The 24,682-nt window shown below is 41.3% G+C and overlaps 1 protein-coding gene across 2 annotated transcripts; it reads right to left on the bottom strand.

Moving 5' to 3' along the window:
• Positions 1-50: 50 nt before the first annotated feature.
• Positions 51-7,556, bottom strand: CDKN2AIPNL (CDKN2A interacting protein N-terminal like). Of its 2 annotated transcripts, XM_059174589.1 has the most exons (4): positions 7,263-7,556; positions 5,864-5,963; positions 907-952; positions 51-303 (listed from the first exon to the last, which is right to left on the bottom strand). In XM_059174589.1, exons 1-3 carry the CDS (start codon positions 7,499-7,501, stop codon positions 938-940), a joined length of 354 nt encoding a protein of 117 aa, XP_059030572.1. In that variant the 5' UTR covers positions 7,502-7,556; the 3' UTR covers positions 51-303; positions 907-937. The 2 variants fall into 2 exon arrangements, with proteins under 2 accessions (XP_059030572.1, XP_059030573.1); XM_059174590.1 differs by lacking the exon at positions 907-952 and having other exon boundaries at positions 7,263-7,554.
• Positions 7,557-24,682: the final 17,126 nt, after the last annotated feature.

Genomic DNA, 24,682 nt, shown 5'->3' on the forward strand with positions numbered 1-24,682 from the left:
AAAAAAAAAAAAAAAAAGCATTTTGAACAAAAAGTTTGATATTCAAAAAGTGAAAAAAAGGGCATGATTTATAAATACATAAATATCCATGCACACTTTTACAATGATAGCTACTGGAAGAAAGGACCTTTTAAAATTCCAATCTAGACAAGACTGTCATTCCAACTGCCTCTTTCCTACATGTTGGAAATACCAGGAATCTTAAGAGAGCTGCTGTGGTCCATGTCACATTCATCCCAGCCTCCTTCCTAAGTCTGTAGCTGATGGTGAAAATGTGATGAATCTTCTGCCTCAGCTCTGATGCTGGGAAAAAAAAAAAAAAGGTTATTTAGCCATGTAGTCCAGCAAATCAAACTTTTAAATTAAAATAGAGCAGTGAGGGTGGGTTATGGACACTGGGGAGAGTATGTGCTATGATGAGTGCTGTAAAGTGTGTAAGCCTGACAATTCACAGACCTGTACCCTGGGGCTAATAATACATTATGTGTTAATCTAAAAAATAAACAAGTACGTAAAATACAGCAGTGAGGGGCGCCTGGGTGGCTCAGTCAGTTAAGTGTCTGCCTTCCACTAAGGTCATAGTGTTGAAGTCCCAGGATCAAGTCCCACATCAGGCTCCCTGCTTAGTGGGGAGTCTGCTTCTCCTTCCTCTGCCTCTCCCCCCACTTGTGTTTTCTCTCTCACTTACTCTCTCTCAAATAAATAAATCTTTTTAAAAATAAAATAAAGCAGTGATAGAATATGTACTACCTAGATGGAAAGTACACTCAAATTACTGTTTTACTACATACAGAAAATTCAACAAAACATTGAATGTACCATCTATTTGGAAGCTAGAGCCTAATTTTCTTGTCTTGAGACACCTGTGATCTATAAATGTAGAATTTAAAGTGATAACAGAAATACCTGAAATATAACTTTCTTCATGGCATGCTCTTCAGTGAAGGGTGTTCTAAAAGCAGAATCACACAAACATACACTGTTCTAAATTAAAATCAGTTGAATCCAGGTAGTAATTCACAAGATTTCACACTGACTCAGGATATTTAGGAGATGTGAAGGTTATATATTTTTGGATTTCACACTATTAGAAACTGTAAATTCATGTCTTCAAATAGTGGCAAACTGAAGCAGATAGATTCTTTCTGGGTGCTCTCTAGCACCTTTGGTAAATTTAAACTTGGCTTTAGACAACTTTTAAGCTGGGTGTGAAGAAATCATGTTGGCTGTCACCTTGTATTTGAATGGATTTCCTTAACATTTAGCAGTGTAAGTGAATCAATCTGAGAGTCTTTTCAGTAATCGGAGTTTTCAAGGTATGACCTATTTCCTAGCTAAGTCTGTCACTCCAGTCTTTTTAAGCAATGATAAAGCAAAATTCCTCAGAAAAAGCAAAATAGGAGAAGTCTTTCCCCTTTTAGGAAAATGCAGTATCACCTAAAGAAACCATCATTACTCCAAAGGAAAAGAAAATCCCCTAAGACATCTTTCAAATTTCCCATAGGACAGACCAAGACTACGACAGTACAGAAGCTGCCACAGCTCTGGCTGCTGCGAGAACGGTCTTTGATAACAAGGTCTTGGCATGGGATTTACTCATCCTGAGCTCGGGGCAACAGACTGGCCTATGGGGTGAGAATCAGCTTTTCTGCCTTTTTCTCTTTCTAATGGATAAAGGGGAAAAGATAGATCCAGTAATCTGACAGGCTGAATTTGTTTTAATACTCCAAAATACTTGCCACTTTATTTATTTATTTATTTAGATTTTACTTATTTATTGAGAGAGAGAGAGGTAGAGAGCACAAGTCGGGGGAGAGGGAGAGGCAGGCTCCCTGCTCAGCGGGGCTCTATCCCAGGAACCTGAGATTATGACTCAAGCCAAAGGCAAAGGCTTAACCCACTGAGAAACTCAAGCACCCCTATTTGCCGCTTTAAAATCACATCTTCTGGGGCACCTGGGTGGCTCAGTAGGTTAAGCCGCTGTCTTCGGCTCAGATCATGATCCCGGAGTCTTGGGAACGAGTCCCTGCTCTCTGCTCAGCGGGGGCTCTGCTTCCCTCTCTCTCTCTCTCTGCCTGCCTCTCTGTCTACTTGTGATCTCTGTCTGTCAAATAAACAAAATATTAAAAAAAAAAAAAAAAAAAAGGGCTTCTGAAACTTTAAAAAATAAATAAGTAAATAAAATAAAACATCTTCTTGGGGTGCCTGGGTGGATCAGTGGGTTAAAGCCTCTGCCTTCTGCTCAGGTCATGACCCGAGTATCCTGGGATTGAGCCCCACATCAGGCGCTCTGCTCAGCAGGAAGCATGCTTCCTCCCCTCTCTCTCTGCCTGCTTCTCTGCCTACTTATGATCTCTGTATGTCAAATAAATAAATAAAATCTTTAAAAAAGAAAATAAAATAGGGGCGCCTGGGTGGCTCCGGTTAAAGCGTCTGCCTTCGGCTCGGGTCATGATCTCAGGGTCCTGGGATCAAGCCCCGCATCGGGTTCTCTGCTCAGCGGGGAGCCTGCTTCCAGCCCCCCACTCCCACTCTCTGTGCCTGCCTCTCTGCCTACTTGTGATCTCTGTCTGTCAAATAAATAAATTAAAAAAATAAAAATAAAAATAAAATAAAATCACATCTTCTTTCACCACGGCAGTTGCTTTTCCATTACCTTAGAGCTTGCCAAAATTGGACATAATACACAGAAAAGCACTTCTTGAAATCCAAGTATGCTTGTTTTCCTACCTTCTTGTTCCCATTTCACATCCAGTCACTTTCCATACTGCCATTTTCCTTCTTGGATGAAAATGTTCTCAGGAAAAATGGGCCAAGAAATTAAGTTGACAAATTCTTTCTTGTGAGCCAATAATGATAGCTTCCTAGTTAATCACTCCTCTTTCTCCTTAAGACACTGGCTTGGAGGGTGCCTGGGTGGCTCAGTTGTTGAGCGTCTGCCTTCAGCTCAGGTCATGATCCCAGAGTTCTGGAATTGAGTCCCGCGTCAGGCTTCCTGCTCCATCGGGAGTCTGCCTCTCCTTCTGACCTTCTCCCATCTCATGCTCTCTCTTAGTGTCTCTCTCTCAAATAAATAAGTAAAATCTTTAAAAAAAAAAAAAAAAAAAGACACTGGCTTGGAAATATTAACTCTGAGAGTCCTAGTAATGACAGCCTTCCTGAGTGAGCTGCTGCCTTTTGTTAATTACTGCTCACTGGTGGATAAAGCTGGTCCACCACAAAGACGGCTAGTAGGTGCCTCGGGTTGACTGTTCAGGTAACTGAGATTGTTTGCTCAATATATTTGTATTGAATCCAAAGAAAAATCATACACTGCAACCGTTTGACAAATATCACCTGTCAGAGAACAATGCTCATTTCCTCTCTCAGACAAAAAAATAATAAGAGTTAGGCCACAGAGATGTATTTGCCTCAAAACTGTAGAATATGTATAAATTTTTAAACCTATTTTTGTAAGATTTTATGTATTTATTTGAGAGAGAACAAGCCAGAGAGAGAGAACAAGTCAGCTTGGGCACAGAGAGGGGTGGAGGGGGAGAAAGAAGCAGGCTCCCCACAAGCAGGGAGCCCAATACAGGACTCAATCCCAGGACGCTGAGATCATGACCTGAGCCAAAGGTGGATGCTTAACCGACTGAGCCAGGAAGGTGCCCCTTAAATCTTACTTTAAAGAAATTATGTCCTAAGTTACCTTCACTGTCCAGTCTCAAGATGCCAACAATGCCAGGTGATTCATTTCTACTTGAGAGCTGGCTTTAAAACCCACCTAAACTCTAATTTTAGAGTGGAGGATCTATTCTAGGCAGAACTACGACAAACACTTTCAGGTGCATGGCTCAGTGTCAAGGGGTTTTTTTGGTATGTGGGCTGGCAATGTTGCTTAATGTTTGCCAGCCTCTATTACACGCAAAGCTTCAGACAAGAGACAGAATAACTGCTGGGAAGTCCCCATGACTCTTTCCAGGGTGGGCTTCAATGGACAAAGGACAGCTTTCAATACCACACAAGTCAGTCACAGCACACACATCAGAAGATTCCTTCTCAGGATCGAAATAAATAGAAGAGTCTTAAAAACTGGCAAAACTCTACATACCCTGTAAGGATCTCACTTCTCAGGATTAACGGAGTTTCATTTTCATTGGTATCAATAGTCTAAAACTTGGCTACTAAGAAAACTTAAGTTTTATTTGAAGGAAGCCAAAACACACATAATGCAAAAGTGCTCTAGAAGTAGAGGCTCCCCGCAGGCTTCTTCAAGGTAGCTAGGTGAGTATGACTAGGCTGATGGCATGCATTATCAATTACAAAAGCACTTTAGTTTCCCTTGGTCTGCGACCCAAACACGATAAAGGGTTCTGATCTCTTAATAGTCCAGAAAAACTATAAGGACTATGGCTACATATTAAGACAGAGAAGTATAGGGGCACCTGGATGGCTCAGTTGGCTAAGCGTCTGCCTTCACCTCAGGTCACTATCTCAGGGTCCCTGGGCTCCCAGCTCGGCAGGGAATCTATTTCTGCCTCCCTCTGCCTCTCCCTCTTGCTTGTTCTTTCTCTCACAGATAAATAAAATCTTAAGAAAAAAAAAAAGATAACAAAATTAACTTGAAAAAACAAGTTTTAAGGACGGCAAAATACCTCTTAGGAGTAAAAAGCAAGGAAAGAATCTGCCACACGCAATTAGGAAGTAAAAGCTGATCCTAGTCCCGCATAGGCATACTCAGGCAGCAAGCAACTTATCTATCTGCCCCAGGCTGAGCCCCAGGAAAACTATTTGAAATCAAATGGAGTGTACTTTTTGAGACTGAAGTACTTTCTGGGAAGCTGATAAATTAATGTCCACAGATAAATGAATGGATAAAGATGATGTGCTGTTATACATTTTTATAATGGAATACTACTCAACAATAAAAAAATATCTTGACATTTGCTACATGGTTGGGCCTAGAGTGCATTACACTAAGTGAAATAAGACAGGTGAAGACAAATACAGTATGATTTCACTTATATGTGGAATCTAAAAAAACAAATGAACAAATAAAACATAACAGATTCATAGATACAGGAAACAAACTATTGGTTACCAGATGGGGGCGGTGGGCGACAGAGGTGAAGGGGATTAAGACGTACAAACTTCCAATTATAAAATAAATTAAGTCATGAGGATGTGATGTACAGCACAGAGAATACAGTCAGTAAGACTGTAACAGTTTGACATCGTGAAAGATGGGTAACTGTTAAGAGATTATAATGTATAAAAACATTATGAGGTATGCCTGAAACAAACAAGATAATGTAGATCAATTATACTTCATTAACAAATTTAAAAAAAAAATTTTTTTTTAAGATTTTATTTATTTGGGGTGCCTGAGTAGCTCAAGTCATTAAGCTTCTGCCTTCAGCTCAGGTCATGATCCAAGGTCCTGGGGTCGAGCCCCACGTCAGGCTCCCCGCTCCTTGGGAAGCCTGCTTCTCCCTCTCCCATTCCCCCTGCTTGTGTTCTCTCTCTCACTGTGTCTTCTTTTGTCAAATAAATAAGTAAAATCTTAAAAAAAAAAATAAGATTTTATTTACTTGACAGAGAGAAAAAGCGCACAAGCAGAGGGGGCAGCAGGCAGGGGAAGCAGGCTCCTCAATGAGTAAGGAGCCTGATGCAGAACTCAATCCCAGGACCCTGGAATCATGACCCAAGCCGACAGCAGATGCTTAACTGACTGAGCCACCCAGGTGTCCAATATTTTTAAAATTTTTTAATGAAAGGGCTTAGATCCTTGGAGAGTAAACAATATATTCTAACACATCAACATAAAATCAGGGGCCATTAACTCTATACCACTTCAGATGCACTTAGAAATCCTGTTTACCTTTTTCATTAATTCACTTCTGGTAGTAAATTGTGGCAGGTCTTCCACTTCAATCCCATCAGCCATTTCCATCACTTTGTCTAAAAGGTCTTTGTTGTAACTGCACAATAAAAAGTAGTAAGATAAAAACCTTGGAGAAATTATTTGTCACTGTGGGCACAAGTAGCTCAACTGAGCCTTCTGATGTGAATAGTACAGGGAAATGGACACATGCTCAGCATCAGGTTAGGAAACCGTTCCTCGGGCTTGTGGATTCAGAAGTGGCTGTAGGACACTGTTCTGCCAACAGAACAGGTGTTTCAAGATTTACCAAAAAAAAAAAAAAAAATTTACAAAAATAGAGGCACTATATATCTGGCAGTACATATTCATAGACACCGTATGAGGGCCAAATTTTTTTTTTTTTAAGCACGTGCAAAGTTGGTCTAATGTAAATAACATCATCTGTTCATTCGTCCAATTTTATGACATTTTCCTAGTCTTGCAGCCCATTAACCAGGATTTCCCAGGGGCACCCAGAAAAGAGGAAAAGCCGTTGGCACTGCTTCTCGGAATCCTGTTCTAATAACCCCAACATCTGAAAACAAAACCAAGTGGTTAAAAGGGCTGGAGGAAGCAGGTTACTAGAGTCAGACAGCCAAAAGGGGCACAGAAACCAGGACTAACACAAGTCATCTTACTATCCTAACACAATTTCACGACACTAAAAAGGATGTGGGAGCTTCAACATTTGACACTTTCTTCACTGAGGGGGTACAAGGAGTGCCTTATCGATCATTTCAAAAACAGTCCCTTAAAGGTATGTTATTTTCTTAACAGGAAAAGCAAAGAGGCAAAGGCTGGCTCTAGCTAAGAGTCCAGCAGACTGGGGAGTAGGGAGAAAAAGCCAAAGGACACAGAGTACATTCGGCCATAAATGGTAAAATCCACAATCCTGCCAGAACACTATGGCCCTCTCTCAGCTCTTTCATATGTAAACTGGAGAACTCAGTTTCTGTGTCTGCACATTTGGCACGTGGGTGGAAGGAGCCCAGAAATTTAAAATGTACTCCTCAAAGGTTTAAACCAATAGTATTAATACAAATAGCCGCCCATCACAGATTGAGCTCTTGCTAAATAGTAGCCCCTGCTAGATGCTTTTTTTTCTTTTCTTTTTTTTTTTTTTTTTTTTGCTCTTTAATACTGTAGTCATCACAACTCATTTTACAAATGAGGAAATTGAGGCTCTGAGAGGTTAAATGTCCTTCCAAAGAGCTGGCTAGCGTGGGAATCAGCCTTAGGCCGGGCCAGTGAGGCGGGAGGTTGGGGGCGGGGTCAGCACTGGGCAGGGGTCAGCCCTACGGGAGGGCTGCGGTCTGAAGGCAGGGGACAGGGTCAGCCAGCCCGCACGGGTCCGCACCTGCAACCCAGGAAGAGGTGGTTGGCCCACACCATGGAGAGGGACAGCAGCTGATCCAGGCGGCCACCGCCATCGGGCGGGTCGCGATAGTCGGGCAAGTGGCGCAGGATGAATTCCATGCGAGCCTTCCATTGCTTCTCGCTCTCCGAGTAAGAGCGGAACTGCTCCGCGAAGTCGGCCGCCTGCCGCACCCCCGAAACTAGCTTCTCCACCGCTGCAGCCGCCTCGCCACCCACCATGGCGCCCTCCGCCGCTGAGGGCCGCACCCACCCGCCGCCTTCCCGACTCGCACCGCGCCACCTACCTCCCCGGGGCTAGAGGGGCCCCGGCGGCGCGCGACTGCTCCGGACGACAGGCCTGGAGCGCCCTCGCCGGGAGCGGCGGCCTCATCGGCTCCGGCCCCTCAGACCTCCCCAGCCCCCTGCACCTGGCGTGCGTCTACCTGGGGGCTGCAGGGGCCGTTCTCAGTCGACCCCGCGGGGAACCGGTAGGGAAACTGAGGCCCCCAAGCACCAAGACGGAGTGTCCCTTTCCCATTAGGCAGTTGGGTGCCAGCCAGAGCTGTGCTGTGACCTTGCCCTGAGGGCTCCCAGGGCACCCGGCGGCACACGGGTGCCCTCAGTTCTGAGGGCTTTATCTGTGTAGCTCCTGGGGTGTGCTTTTGATTAATTCTCAGTCGTCCCAACACTCTTTCCGGTTGTGGCCCGTCTTCCTGGAGCGAGCCATTCGTCCAGTTAAATAGCTGCCAGGCCCTTTGCTAAAGGCTGGGGATGCAAAAGAGCTAACTCAGATCCCTGGGCTAATGAACTTTGCCGTCTGCTGGGAGAGGCAAACACTGGTGAAATAATTGCTTGAGTGAAAAAGTTCAGCGTTGGCAGATGTTCATGAGGAGAGGTCCAGAGTGTTAGCAGCATGAATAAGCAAGGGACCTTATCCAGACTTGGAGAGGAGGGAGATGTTGTTGGAGAGCCGAGGGATGAATAGGAGTTAAACATGTAACGAGAAGTAGGCCCTGGCAAGACTCGGCCTGGCCTGGTAAGAGAGAACACCAAGCTCTGTGGAACAGGGTCCTAGAGTGGGGGACAGTGGAGGAGGGGAGGCTGCAAAGATCAGCAAGGATAGTGGGCCATGGTAGGGACTGTGGCCCGGATCCTAAGAGGAATGCGAGCCTCTGAAGAATTTTAACCGGAACAGTGTCAACCCCTGTTTCTTTTTTTTTTTTTTTTTTTTTTTTGAGATTTTATTTATTTATCAGAGAGAGAGGAGGGAGAGAGCAAGCACAGGCAGACAGAATGGCAGGCAGAGGCAGAGGGAGAGGGAGAAGCAGGCTCCCTGCCGAGCAAGGAGCCCGATATGGGACTCGATCCCAGGACGCCGGGATCATGACCTGAGCCGAAGGCAGCTGCTTAACCAACTGAGCCACCCAGGCGTCCCCAACCCCTGTTTCTTGAAAGGAGCCAGAATAGATGTGTGCACATGAGGTGAGCAGGTGAGACTAGCATAACTCTGGAGTCCGTTCAAGGGCCAGGTAGCAGGTCCACTGAGAGAAGGGCTTACTTGTAAGTGGTGAATTTCCCATCCCTGGAAGCATTCAAGTACAGGACTTGGGAAATCACTTGAGCCCCCATCACCCTTGAAAGATTATTGACCTAAAAGGATGCCCCCTCATCCCTCATCAGTTGTGGGGAAAGTATAGAGCCAGGCCTAGAATTCATGATCCAGGTCTCCACCGCAGTATATTGTGAGTAGGATCCAGGGTTCAGAGGCAACTGTGCTGTCTGGGGCTTCTGCAGCTTCTGATGGGATGTCAGGACCCCAGCAGGCAGAAACCCCATCGAAATACCAGGCAGTGTAATGAGAAGTCGGTGCCTTCAGACCCAGCACCAGGCTCAGTGAAGTCCCATTATGGTTAGCAATGGGGAGGCATGCCACTCTCACCCTGGCAAGCAGGGAGAATGTGAACAGTCTCAGCTTCTCCACAGCAATCAAAAATAGGTGCCCACAGCTGGGGCTGTCAAAATTGAGTGCAGATCACACTCCCTGAGGGACTTGTAGAAATAGCAGATTCCCGGGCCTGTCACTGGATGCTCAGATCAAGGTTCCAGGTAACTGATTGCATCTGCCATTGACCAAATTTTGAAAGGCATTGATGAGGCTCCTCTGAACCAAATTCTTGGTCACCTGCTATACAGGTGAGAAGCTGGTCCTGAAATAGGAACCCAGGCTTTGCTATCAGCAGCTGTAGCCACACAGGTAACTTGGCCACTGGGGTGGGAAAAAGCTATGGGGTCATCCAGCAATAAGCTTATTTAGCATCATTTGGATAATGATGGGACATCTGCGCATACATATATTTACCTACATGCAAATATACTCAAACATGCATGCGAGTTTTAAGAACCCAAAAGTGCATAAATAGGTATTATTAACAATAATATGACATTGTTACATTATTCTTTCAAGATGTGATGTTGTTTAGAAATGTTAGCATTAACATTTTACAAGGCCCTGTCACAAGTCCAATTGTTGCCCAGGTTATTATTTCTAACGTGTTTTTATGATTCAGATTTCCTCAGAATGGAGTACATATATAGACAAGGATCAATTTTCCTACCTCAACTTTTTTTTTTTTTTTTAAGATTTATTTATTCATTTTAGAGAAAGCTTGAGACAGCAGAGGAGGGGGAGGAAGAGAGAAAATCTCAAGCAGACTTCTCACTGAGCCCGGAGCCTCATGTGGGTCTCCATTTCATGACCCTGAGATCATGACGTGAGCCAAAATCGAGTCAGAGGCTTAAACAACTGAGCCACCCCAGTGCCCCTTTACCTCATTTTTTTTTTAAGATTTTATGTATTTAGGGGTGCGTGGGAGGCTCAGTGGGTTAAAGCCTCTGCCTTCAGCTCAGGTCATGATCGTGGGGTTCTGGGATTGAACCCCACATTGGGTTCTTTGCTCAGCAGGGAGCCTGCCTCCCCCTCTCTCTCTGCCTACCTCTCTGCCTACTTGTGATCTCTGTCTGTCAAATAAATACATAAAATTAAAAAAAAATTTTTTTTTAAATTTTATGTATTTATTTGATAGGGAGAACACAAGCAATGGGAGTGGCAGGCAGAGGGAAAGGAAGAAGCCGGCTTCCCACTAAGCAGGGAACATGATGTGGGACTGGATCCCAGGACCCCAGAATTATGACCTGAGCCGAAAGCGGTGCTGAACCAACTGAGTCACTCAGGTGCCCCAACCTCATCTCCATAACCAAACAAATAAACAAACAAACAAAAACTCTTTATTGGGATTGAATTCACATGCCATAAAAGTCACCCATTTAAAGTATATAATTTGGGCGCCTGGGTGGATCAGTGGGTTAAGCCGCTGCCTTCAGCTCAGGTCATGATCTCAGGGTCCTGGGATTGAGTCCTGCAGCGGGCTCTCTGCTCAGCAGGGAGCCTGCTTCCTCCTCTCTCTCTCTGCCTGCCTCTCTGCCTACTTGTCATCTCTCTCTGTCAAATAAATAAATAAAATCTTTAAAAAAATAAATAAAGTATATAATTTAATGGTTTTAGTATGTTCATAGATTTGCACAACTATCAACACAAACTGAATATAGAACATTTCATCACCCCCAAAAGATACCCCATACCCTTTAGCAATTCCTACCCATTCCCTCCAGCACCTGGCAACCACTAATCTATTTTTTTGTCTCTATGGGTTTCCTCTTCTGGACATGTAATATAAATGGAATTGTATGGCATGTGGTCTTCTATGTCTAGCTCTTTCACTTCCATCATGTTCTCGAGGTTCCTCTATGGTGTAGTTTGTGTCCATTCTTCATACCTTTTTGTGGTCAGAAAACACTCCATTATATGGATATGCCTCATTCTGTTTATCCATTCATCATTTGAGGGGCATCTGGGTTGTTGCTACATTTGGACTATTATGAAGAATGTTTCTGTGAATATTCATGTACACATTTTTGTGTGGATATACCTTTTCTTTTTTTTTTTTTTTTTTTTTTTAAAGATTTTATTTATTTATTTGAGAGAGAGACAGTGAGAGAGAACATGAGCGAGGAGAAGGTCAGAGGGAGAAGCAGACTCCCCATGGAGCTGGGAGCCTGATGTGGGACTCGATCCCGGGACTCCAGGATCATGACCTGAGCCGAAGGCAGTCGTCCAACCAACTGAGCCACCCAGGCGCCCTGGATATACCTTTTCAATTGTCTTAGATATATAGCGGTTTGCTGGGTCTGTGTTTAATCTTTTGAAGGACTAGCAGATTGTTTGCCACAGTGTCTGCACCTTTCTAGATATTCACCACCGATGTATGAGGGTTCCAATTTCTCCAGTCCTTGCTATTGATTACTAATTCCCCTCCCACTCTTTTTTTACTACAGTCATTTTAATGGGCACAGAGTTGTATCTCACTGTGGTTTTATATCTCCCTAAGAACTAATGATATTGAGCATCTTTCACGTGGTTACTGGCCTTTTGCCTATCTTTGGAGAAATATCTATTCAGATACCTTGCCATTAAGAAAAAAAAAATGTTATTTTTTAGGAGCAGTTTTAGTTTTACAGCAAAAATAAGCAGAAGGTACAGTTTCCATCTCCTCCTTACCTCCCCTCCCTCCAACTATCAACATCTAGTACCCTACATTTGTGACCTTGACACATCATTATCATCCAAAGTCCATAGTTTACATTAGGGTTTACCCTTGAAGTTTTACATCCTGTGGATTTTGTTGAATGTGTAGGACATGTATTCACCATTATAGTAACATACAGAATAGTTTTGCTGCCCTAAAAATCCTGTCTTTTGAAGAGCAAAAATTTTAAATTTTTATGAAATACAGATTTATATCTTTTGAGTGACGCTTTTTGGTCTAAGAAACCTTTGCCTAACCCAATGACATGAACGTTTTCTGTTTTCTTCTGAAAGTTTTAGGTTTTACATTTAGATGTATGATTCATTTCAAGTTAATTTTTGTATATGATGCAAGGTATGGGTTGTCAAGAGGGATAAAGGATATAAGACTTTACCCTACTTGCAGGCTAACAAGTTACCGTGCCACAGTTTCAATGACTGGTGATAAAAGACAGAAGCCTCCTACACAGAGACAAAGAACATTCTGACTCACAGCACAGGGAGCAGCATGGACTTCAGGTTTATGTTGGTTCCCCTTGTGCACAAGTTCCACAGGAGCTATGCTAAAGGGTCAGGTGGATGAGGTACAAACAGATTCACACAGTGGGTTTGTATCACTGCTGAGGAACCCTAATCTTAGGGAACAGCAGTCTTTTCATAAAGGACTGCAGGCAAACGTGCCCAACCTTTGGCCTAGAACAATACATTACCTTTTTAATCTGGACAGTAAACAAACTTGCCCTTTACTCTGAAGGTAGACACTATCTCTGTTTCATGGACAAACATCCTTCAAACAACAGTCTGCAACAAATGGACGGTTAATGTCTAACTCTTAAGATGTGAAGATGCATGACAGACCTACTGAGAAGTATGAGAATTGTCTTCCAACAACAGTTGAGTTTTTTGTTTTTTGGGTTTTTTTGCATATGGTCATCTAATTGGTCCAGTATGATTTGTTGAAAAGAGTTTTTCCCATTCAGTTACCTTAATATCCTTGTAAAAAATCAATTGACCGTATTTATGTGAGTCTATTTCTGGTCTCTATTTTGTGTCATTGATCTATGTGTCTGTCTTTTTACCAATACTATACTGTCTTGATAAGGTTGACTCAGGAGTTAGCAAACCTTTTCTGTAAAGGGTGAAATGTTGAATATTTTTCTTTGTTTCTTTTTTCCTTTTCTTTTTCTTTCTTAGTCTCTCTCTCTCTCTCTCTTTTTTTTTTTTTAAGATTTCTTTATTTGGGGCACCTGGGTGGCTCAGTGGGTTAAGCCACTGCCTTCGGCTCAGGTCATGATCTCAGGGTCCTGGGATCGAGTCCCGCATCGGGCTCTCTGCTCAGCAGGGAGCCTGCTTCCCTCTCTCTCTCTCTGCCTGCCTCTCCGACTACTTGTGATTTCTCTCTGTCAAATAAATAAATAAAATCTTTAAAAAAAAAAAAAAAAAAAAAAGATTTCTTTATTTATTTGACGAAAATCACAAGTAGGCAGAGAAGCAGGCAGAGAGAGAAGAGGAAGCAGGCTCCCTGCTGAGCGGAGAGCCCCATGCGGGGCTCCATCCTAAGACCCTGGGACCATGACCGGAGCCAAAGGCAGAGGCTTTAACCCACTGAGCCACCCAGGTGCCCTCTTTGTCTCTTTTTTTAGCTGTCTAAAAATGTAAAAAACATTTGTAGGCCTTACAAAAACAGGCTGCAGGCTAGATTTTGCCCATGGACTATAATGCGCCAACCCGTGCCTCTAGCTTTATAAGTCTTAAGATCAAATTGTTTCAGTCCTCAGAACACAAAGAATTGTGTTCTTTTCCAAAATTGACTATTTTATTTCTTTATACACATTATAAGTATATATTGATTAATTAATTTTATTATTATAAATAAATTTATTTGTTTGTTTATATAAGTAATCTCCACATCCAACATGGGCCTTGAACTCAGAACCTTGACTGAGCCAACCGGGAGCCCCCTTTGACTGTTTTAGTCTATTGCTTTTTAATACAAATTTTAACATTAGCTTGTCAATTTCTAGAAAAACAGGCTGCTTGGTTTTTAATTGGGGTTGTATTGAATCTATAGATCAATTTAGGGAAAATTAATATCTTAATATTGAATCTTCAAATTCATAAACATGGTATATCTCCCCATTTATTTAGGTGTACTGTTGTTTTGTATTTTAAGACCTGATGAAACATTAAATTCATACATATATTTACTACTTTATTTGTTCTTCGTTCCTTCTCTATCTCTTACCTTCCATGTGGTGTCATTTTTCTTCTACCTGAAAAATTTTGTTAATATTTCCCTTAGTACAAGTCTGCTGGTGACAAGCTCACTTTTTGTCAGTCTGAAAATGACTTATATGGCTGCACAAGCTTCTCTGAAACCTAATGACTTAAAAAAAATAAACATTTATTTATAAATCTATACAAATCTAACAATTTGTATAAAACAGAAATCCAGGGGACTCCTCAGTGGTGCACTAGGTTAAGCATCTGACTCTTGGTTTTGGCTCAAGTCATGATATCAGGGTCGTGGGGTCAAGCTCCACACTGGGCTCTGCACTCAGTGAGGACTCTGCTTAAGCTTCTCTCTCCCTGGGATGCCTGGGTGGGTCAGTGGGTTAAGCCTCTGCCTTTGGCTCAGGTCATGGTCTCAGGGCCCTAGGATCGAGCCCTGTGTTGGGCTCTCTGCTAGGCAGGGAGCCTGCTCCCCCACCCCCTGCCTACTTGTGATCTCTCTCCCTCTCTCTCTTTCTGTCAAATAAGTAAATAAAATCTTCAAAACTGCTAAATTTTTAAAAAAGTTTCTCTCTCCCTCTCCCTCTGCCTACCCTTGCCCCTCTCATGTGTACACATGGACTCTCTCTCTCTGTCTCTCTCTCTCATGCTAACTATTGTTCTGGCTCAGGGTGTCTGATGGTGTTTCAGTACACTTGTTGGCTGAGGCATCATTTTTGTGAAGGCTTGTTAGGGCTAGAAGAGCCACCTCCGAGATGGTTATCTGCTACAGATCTTGCTTCTCACTACATGGACCTGCCCACAGGACGCTTGTGTGTCCTCCCTCACAGGACAGGGGTCTCTCTTCAGAGTGAGTGAACCAAGAAAGACCAGGGCAGGAAGAAGCCTCAGTATTTTTTATGACAGGGACTCATAGGTTACATACCATCTCTTGGGATTACTCTATTCATTAGAAGTAAGTCATTAAGCCCAGTACACAACTGAGGCAAGAGAATTAGGCTCCATCTTTTGAATGGAGTGTCAAAGAACTTGGGAATATTTATTTATATAAACTAAATAATATTTAGTTTATAATATATTTATTTTGTAATATTTATTTTATAATAGAAATGTTATAAATATTTTAAGCCATTATGCTTTCTTTTCTTTTTTCCTCTTCTTTCATCACCGTCTTCCTTTTTCTCCTCCTTTCGCTCCTCTTCTTTCCCCCTTCTCCTCAGATTATCTTCTAGAGGCTTCCTCGCCAGTTCTATTGATTGTGGCCAAAAACCTTAAGAGACTTCTAGAAAATACTCTAGAAAATGATCTAAAGTATTTCTTTTCAGTTTCTTTCTTTTTTTTTCTTTTTCTTTTTTTTACAGAAATGTGCACATGCACAAGCAGGGGGAGTGGGAAAGGGAGAAGCAGGCTCTCTGCTGAGCTCTCTTCAGTTTCTTTTACTGCAAATTTATTTCTTGTGTCTACATTGCATTGGTTACTTGTCTAACATATCCTAAATATCTGGTCTCTAGTATTTCCCTGTTAAGTAAATTGTTACTTTTCTGATGTGAAAAAAAAAACACACTTTTTCATTTTGAGGAAATATCCATTGATACCTGTTTTGCTGAATGTCTTGTTTTTAACCAGAAATAAGTATTTAATTTTATCAAATGCATTTTTAGTATCTATAAACACAATCATATAATTTTATATTTAGAACTATTAATATGATGATTTACATTAGTAGATTTTCTAATATTGAACTTCATTTCCATTTCTAGAATAAACTCCAATTGTTAGAATTTATTATTCTTCCAGTGTGCTTTTGGATTCTACTTGCTAAAATTTTATTTAGGGATTCCTGGTTGGCTCAGTCAGTTAAGCATCTGCCTTCAACTCAGGTCATGATCCCAGAGTTCTGCTTCAGTTCAGCAGGGAGTCTGCTTCTCCATCTTCCCCTTTCCTCCTCAGCCAGCCCCACTTGATATCTCTCTCTCTCTCTTTCTCTCAAATAAATAAATAATTATTTAAAAATAAATAAGATTTGGGCACCTGGGTGGCTCAGTGGGTTAAAGCTTCTGACTACCGCTCAGGTCATAATCTCAGGGTCCTGAGATCGAGCCTGGCATTAGGCTCTCTGCTCTGCGGAAGCCTGCTTCCCCCTCTCTCTGCCTGCCTCTCTGCCTACTTGTGATCTCTCTCTGTCAAATAAATAGATTAAATCTTTAAATAAATGAGATTTTAAAATTTTATTTAGAATATTTGCACTGATATTTATAAGTGACATTGTCCTATTTTTTCTTTATTCTTATTATATTTATTTATATATATTTTTAAAGATTTTATTTATTTATTTGACAGAGAGAGATCACAAGTAGGCAGAGAGGCAGGCCGAGAGACAGAGAGAGAGGAGGAAGCAGGCTCCCCGCTGAGCAGAGAGCCCGACTCCGGACTTGATCCCAGGACCCTGAGATCATGACCCTAGCCGAAGGCAGCGGCTTAACCCACTGAGCCACCCAGGCGCCCCTATTCTTATTATATTTTTGTTTGAATCTACTTGTATTTGCTTTATGAAAAGAAATTATAAGTCCTTATTCTGTCCTAGATTATGGAGCATTTTAAAAATCACTGGAATCATCTGTTCTTTCAATGTTAGTGGATTTGTAGATTCACCTATAAAACTATGGTCCTGGAGTTTTTCCGGGTTTTCTGGGAGGGAGGGGTAAGCATTTGACAAATTTTGTCAAATTATTTTGACAACATAATTTTTTTTTCCTTTAAGGTTTTGTTTTTTTGGTTTTGTTTTGGTTTTAAGTTTTTGTGGTTTTTTGACAGAGAGACACCAAGAGAGGGAACACAAGCAGGAGGAATGAGAAAGGGAGAAACAGGCTTCCCACTGGGCAGGGAGCCCGATGTGGTGCTCTATCCCAGGAAGTGGAGATCTTGACCTGAGCCGAAGGCAGATACCTAACTACTGAGCCACCCAGGCGCCCCTTGACAAGATTATTTGTTAACATTATTATTTATTATATTTCATATAGTACTATATCTGCATATATGTATGCATGATATCTTTCAAATTATTTTAACAAAGTATTTTATGCACATCATTCTGTGTTGGTTTTCTACTTTTAGTTTTCTGACAAAATTATACATTTTTATAGGTTTTAAAATTTATTGGCATAAAATTTTATATGGCAGTCTCTTGGGGGTTTTTTTTTGTTTGTTTGTTTGTAAGATTTGTTTATTTCAGGGGCAACTGGGTAGCTCAGTTGTTAAGCATCTGCCTTTGGCTCAGGCCATGATCCCAGGATCCTGGGATTGAGCCCCACATGGGGCTCCCCGTTCCACGGGAAGCCTGCTTCTTCCTTTCTCACTCCTGCTTCTGTTCCCTCTCGCTGTGTCTCTCTCTGTCAAATAAATAATAAAATCTTAAAAAAAAAAAAAAAAAGATTTGTTTATTTCAGAGAAGAAAAAAAAGAGCGTGGAGATTGGGACAGAGGAAAGGGAGAGACTTTTTTTTTTTAAGATTTTTGTTTATTCATTAGAGAGAGAGAGCATATAAGTAGGGGGCAGGGGTGGAGAGGCTGAGGGAGAAGCAGACTCCCTGCTGAGCAGGGAGCCCAATATGGGGCTCCATCCCAGGACCTCCATCATGATCTGAGCTGAAGGCAGAGGCTTAACCAACTGAGCTACCCAGGTGCCCCAGGGGGAGACATTCTTAAGCAGATTCTGTCCTGAGCGCAGAACCTGACCAAGGGATCTCAAGACCCTGAGATCAGGGTCAAGACCTGAGGTGAAACCAAGAGTCAGTTGTTTAACCATTTGAGAGGCCCAGATGCCCTCTCTTACCACTTTTTGCTTTTTATTTTCTAATGTTTGTGTGACTATTTCCCTCCCTCTTATAATTTCTTATTTTGGGTGTTTGTACATTCTCTCTCTCTTTGTTAAAGATTTTATTTATTTGAGAGAGAGAGAGTACGAGAGTGGGGAGAGTCAGTCAGAGGGAGAAACAGATTCCTTGCTGACCAGGGAGCACAACTTCAGGCGTGATCTCAGGACTCCAGGATTGTGACCTGAGCCGAAGGCAGATACTCAGCCAACTGAGCCACCCAGGCATCTCTTTGTTTTTAAGATTAATTTAGTTTGTGGCTTACCTAATTCATTAAATTTTTGTCTCTTTTTTCTTTTTTTCAAGTTTTTATTTAAGTTCCATTTAGTTAACATAATTGAATTTTTCTAAGAACAAGCTTATTTATTAAGTTCCACTATAGTTTTGTTGTATTAACTAATTATTTCTATATTTATCTTTATTAAATTTCTCTTTTGCTTTCCTTTGGCTTATTTAAAAAATCCTTTTCTATGGCTCAGCTAGGTGGTTCAGTCGGTCAAATGTCTGTCTTCTGCTCAGGTCGTGCTCCCAGGGTCCTGGGTTTGGGTCCAAATCAGGCTCCTGAGCAGGGAACCTGTTTCTCCCCCTGCCTGCTGCTCCTCCCTGCTTGTGCACTTTCTCTCTGTCTCTGTCACATAAATAAATAAATAAATAAAGTCTTTAAAAAATTTTCTTTGAGCCCATTTAATCCATTTATTTTTCTTTCATTCATGTTGATATAATTCTTCAAGGTAATGAATTTTTCTTTGAGTACTACTTTAGCTGAACTCATAGCTCCTTCTCCATGGTATGTTCATTATTGTTTTTTTCTAGAAATTCTGCAGTTTTGAATTTATATTTTCCTTTTGATCATGGAGTTATTTAATATAGATCCATATATATATATATATATATATATATATCCAAAAAGAAGAACAATTTTTGTTTGTTTTCTGATATGTTGTAAGTGTCCATGTTTGTTGTGTTGGTATTATAAAATGCTGTCTGTATTATTTTTTACTGTGGGAACTTAATGAGGTTTGGTTTGTGGCCTAATATATAATCTTTTGTGTGTGTGCAAGTGTGTGTGTATGAATTCTGCAGAGCACTTGAAAATAAAGTATGTTCCGTATTCTCAGGACACAATGTTTGAGGCAGATCACTAACACCACCCTTTTGGATTGTGTTGTTTGGACTTCTAGATCATCATTTACTTTTGACCACTTGATCTGTTTTGGATTGAAAAAGGTAAATCAAAGTCTTGTATAATTAGTGTGCCTCTGTCTAAATCTCTTTGTATCTCTATAGTATCTATTATATGAATTCTTGCTCTGTTATTTGGTGCATATTCATAACTTAAGTTTCATGATGAATTGTAGTCTTTAGCATTAAAAAGTACTTCTCTTTATCTTGATTAAAGGGTCCTGAATTTTATGTTGTCAGATACCAAGCTTTTTAAAGTTTACAATTTTTTGGTACACATTTCTTTGCCCATCCTTTCATTATTAGCCTTTCTAAATCATTTTGTCTTAGATGTGTACAGTCTAGAGTTGGATTGGACTTTGAATTTCACTTTGAAAACTGTTTAAAACTGTTTAATTTTATTTAATTTATTTAAATATATTTAAATTCATTTATATTTATTGAGATGGCAGATATATTTGTTCCCAATTCTGTCATTATTTTGTCTTGTGTTTTCATAATATATTTTTGTATTTCCCCTTCTTCTTAATGTAGTTTTGATATTTAGGAAGGTCCATAATTTCATTCTAGAAGTTACCTATGTAAAATACCCTTGATCCACTGTCTTATGGCACGGCATCTTTTGATTCCCTACTATGAGCACAATATAATTATCTTTTAATCTAATCCTTTCCCTCTCTTCCCTCTTCTATCATACAGTCAATAGTATTATCAGTCTTAGTGTTTATATTAAATATGCCTAAGCTTCTACTTGATTTGGAAATTTTAAATACTATCCTTTGAATCTATTGATTTGAGGCAATTAGTAAGCTCATTTTTTATTTCTATCTTCTCCCTCTCCAGTGTCTTATTAGTAATGAGAAATTTCTGCATTTTTAAGGCATATAATATTTGCATTCTGATCTGTCACCCCGATCTCTATATTTGTTTCACTCTTATTTCTACAGTTAAATACATTCCAGTGCTCAAGGAAGGTCCTTTTACCCTGATTTCATCAGGCTCGGCCAGTGGTGCTATAACTGCTGTTTTATAGTTCTAGGAGGTTCTTTGGAAAGGGCTCATGAAAAAATATTCCCTGATTTCTTACGGGTTTTTAAAATATTTGTCTTTAAGCTTTATACTTGAAGATCAGTTTGGTGGATAAAATTCTTGGCCCATGCTTTCTTTCCTTTGAGGGTCTTGCAGGTGTTGCTCCCTTGTTTGTGGTAGTGATTTTTGCCCTAGAAAAGTGGTGGAGTGGAGAGGTGGGACCAGAGGAGCTCACACTGTTACCATAGTGATGGACCTCTGACGTGGCTTCTCTGGGAAGTCACCTCCTCTGGATTTCAGAGTTTGGTTGAGGAGAGCTTCTCTGTCCATCTGTCTCTCAGAATTTTTTACAGACTTTGTTTCCAAGAGTACTTTTAAAAGTTTTTTTCTTCCCCCCGCCTTTGGTGCTTCCCAGAGCTTTCCACTGTCCCCAGCAATCTTGTTTTGTTCAATTTAGGTCTTGTTCTTATAGTTCCCGTTTGGCGTAGAATCTTCCCCTTCTGAGAGGGAATAATTGCTAGAGAGTTCTGAACTCTCTGAGGCTGTATTTCCCTTCCTCCCTCAAGGTTTTTCACCAGCTATTCTGCTTTTTTTCATCTTTGGCAACTCTTAACAACATTTTGGAAGTTGCATCATGTTTTCACCAAATACGTATTTGGCAGGTTTGTTGTTATCCTTGTTGAGTGTGACAATTCAGAGCCAAAACGCTTCTGAGTTCCTTCTGAAATGGAATGTTCTCCTTTTTTTTCTTTAAGATTTTATTTGTTTATTTGAGAAAGGGGGGGTGTCAAGGGGAGGGATGGAGTGAGGAGGATAGGCAGACTCTCCACCAACAGTTCTGGTCCCAAGGGGAAGATTGTCTTCCATATTTATTTGAGCTGGGATACTACATTTCTTATTTTTTTTTTTTAAAGATTTTTAATTTATTATTTATTTGACACAGAGAGAGAAATCACAAGTAGGCGGAGAGTCAGGCAGAGAGAGAGAGAAGCAGGCTCCCGCTGAGCAAAGAGCCCGATGCGGGGCTCGATCCCAGGAAACTGAGATCATGACCTGAGCCGAAGGCAGTGGCTTAATCCACTGAGCCACCCAGGCGCCCCTACATTTCTTATTTAATCATGAATTGTGACTAATAATTTTTTATACATTTGTATTTTTTTTTTGAAAGATTTTATTTATTTATTTGACAGACAGAGATCACAAGTAGGCAGGAGAGAGGGGAAGCAGGCTCCCGTCGGGCTAGATCCCAGGACGCTGGGATCATGAGCTAAGGCTTTAACGCACTGAGCCATCCAGGCAACCCTGTATTTCTTTTTTTAAAAAATATTTTATTTCTTTATTAGAGAGAGAGAGAGCAAAAGCAGAGAGAGAGGCAGAGGGAGAGGGAGAAGCAGGCTTCCCACTGAGCAAGGAGCCCAATTTGGGACTCAATTCTAGGACCCTGGGGTAATGACCTGAGCCAAAGGAACCGCTTAATCGCTTAATCAATTGATCCACCCAGGTGCCCCATGTTCTTCTACTTTTAAGTTAGATAAAAAATTTTAATCAATGCTACTTATCCTTTCAGTTGAACTTCTATGGACATGAAGAAGTTTATTTGTCTATATTTCCTTCTGACAGACTTCTAGAAGCGACGTTCCTTGTTTAAAGCTTTTGCTGTTTTGCCAAAGTACCCATAGAAAGCTTGTCCCTACTTTGTACCAGTCACGGACTTCCTCTTTAAAGCTAGTGAATAGGGGCAACCTGGTGGCTCAGTCGCTGAACATCTGATTTTGGCTTGGGTCATGATCTCATGTGCCTGGGATTGAGCCCCATATAGGACTCTACAGTCAGTGTGAAGTTTGCTTGTTCCCCTCTCTGCTTCTCCCCTCCCCTTCTCTCTCTCAAACAAATGGATAGGTAAAAATCTTTCAAAAAAGAAATAAATACATAAAGCTAGTGAATAGTTATTGCAATCACTGCTCTCACGTTCTTGAATTCCCAAACTCTCCTGAGCAAAATCTTCCTCCTGTTTGTGCAGCCCCCTGCTTTGTAACTGCTGCACTGAAGCCCCCAGCTTAGATATGTTGGCACAGGGACAGGTGTCTGGAAAAACAGCAAGTCATTTACTATTAAGAGCACGCAAAATCTCTTCTGTTCTGGTTTTGGTCTTAAAAAGGGAGGCCAAGCCAACAGGTGAAGATGCCCCTGGAAATGGCTCAGGGAGGCCTCCTAGAGGGTGGTCAGATAAGAGCACAGAACCATGGATGCCAGGGTTTCCCATTTCTTCGCACCACAGATAGGCTCAGCAAGTAACCCAAATTCATAGTGGTCCTGCAAGTGTCAAGGGGAGAAAATCACCTATTTTCCCCTCTATACCTGACAGAACTATTAAATAGCCAAATGGACTGGAGAAGTGGTTTTATTCTTGCCCATCCTGCCTTGGTACACGTAAAAATGCAAGTTTATTTAAAAATATCAAGTGCAGGGAGTTCTCAGAGGCCTTCAATCTGGCTTCCTAGCATGGGTGAGGAAGTTTTTACCAGCCAAAGGCTGGGAAACATTAAAAGCTTTGAAACCTTGTGATCCACGGCTATTAACAGAAGTTTCTAAATGCTGAATATTCCTATCCTATGGCCTCTCTTGTATCCCGACTCACCAACAGCCCTGGGCTTCCACAAGAACAAATAATATGCAAAACTTTTTTTAGTCTACTTATGGTAATTGCCTCAAATTAACATCAGAAGGCAGTGGAAATTACATTCCCCAAAGGCTTCCTAGTGCAGGATGTTACTGTGCAAAGGTAACTGCTAGGTAGTAACTTGAAAATCAGGTTAGCTTCTGTGGTGCAAAAGTTTTTCTGTTAATCCATTATTTATATTCATATAAGATGATGTTTCTGTATCCAAATGCATGAATATTTTAATCGGTTGTAAATGTAAGCTTAAGGTTTTTTTTCTATTGAATGAGACAAGTCTCTCTGCCAGAAACCATAAAGTTGATGTTCTTAAAACAGCAATCTAATGGCCACTTTTACCTAACCAAATGAGTGTTCAGCATTCAGATCACAGAAAGTTACAATTCTTCCTATTTTGTACGCCTGGGGCCATACCAGGAGTTCCGTCTGAGTGCCTTATTTAAAGCACACATTGATGAACCAGCGTTCACAGGGAAGGAGCTGGAGGAGGGGAGCTGGAGACGTGGTGGCGGGCCAGCAGAGGACACAACTGAACGGGCCCTAGGACTGTCTTAGAGCTTTGAAAGGCTATTTTGTGGAAGATAGCTCATTCTTCTTTGCTTTTCAAGGCAGGCATAGCCCCAAAGATTGAGAGCTATATGAAGTCAGATTTTATCTTTCAGTAGAAAAACTTTAAGCAATTATCATTGTCTGAAAAACACAAAATAACTTACTTGGTTTGAACTGAGCTTCTAATCACCTTACATCTACAATAAATTTATGACTGAATGAGATAATGATTAAGTATTTTACAATTAAAAAAAAATATGGCCAAAGCTGTTTGTTTTTAGAAAGCCTTGCAAATGCTTAAGCAAAGTGAACGCTTCTCACCACTAGTTGGTAGAATAGGACCCTGTAGCTAACCATCTTAATCCCAGTCAGATTTCTGAAAACTCTTGCTTGCCTGGCCACCCTCGACATCTACGCACATAAGGAATAAATAATAGCAAAACAAGGAAGATGCTTTATATTTGTGTTCATCCTCATTTTAAAATACCTGGATCATAGCTGATTTCCAAATTATATATTTGCATATTCCAGAGATGATTTTATCTTCAGGAGGACTCACATATCCTTGCTTCTACTAACTCCAAAGACCACATTCCCCAGAACAAAAGGAAGAAAATGATTACATTCCTTACCATTAGTCAATGGTGGTAAACAATCTCCCCACAGTTCAAGGGAAAAATCCTCCTTTGAGAATGAAACTCTTCAGCAAGCACACTGTAGACAAGATTAGGCATCTAAGAACTTGTTGAAGAGATAGGTTTTTGTTTTCCCTTTTTTTTTTTTTTAATCTTTAAATAACTGCTACCCAACCTGGGGCTTGAATTTACAACCCCGAGATCAGGAGTCACATGCTGTATGGGCTGAGCCAGCCAGGCACCCCAAGAGATAGTGTTTTTAAGAAAAGGAATAAGAAGGCACCTCTGCCTTCGACTCAGGTCACGATCTCAGGGTCTTGGGTTGGAGGCCACATGGGGCTCCCTGCTCCCCACCCCCACCCCCGCCCCCTCTGCCTACCTCTCTGCCTACTTGTGATCTCTCTCTCTCTCTGTCAAATAAATAAAAATAAAATCTTTTAAAAAAAAGAAAGAAAGGAATAAGGGATGACGTGTGGAGTCCCACTCCTAAATTTAGGTAAACTAAGGTCACTTGTCCTGCTACCCTTGCCCCTCTTAGGGGAGATAATGTGGCAGGAGTGATAGTGATGATTTACATGAGTCTTGGGCCCAGGTCCTGAGCCCT

The sequence above is a fragment of the Mustela lutreola genome, chromosome 5 (genome assembly GCF_030435805.1).
Source record: "Mustela lutreola isolate mMusLut2 chromosome 5, mMusLut2.pri, whole genome shotgun sequence".
Classification (NCBI taxonomy): domain Eukaryota; kingdom Metazoa; phylum Chordata; class Mammalia; order Carnivora; family Mustelidae; genus Mustela; species Mustela lutreola.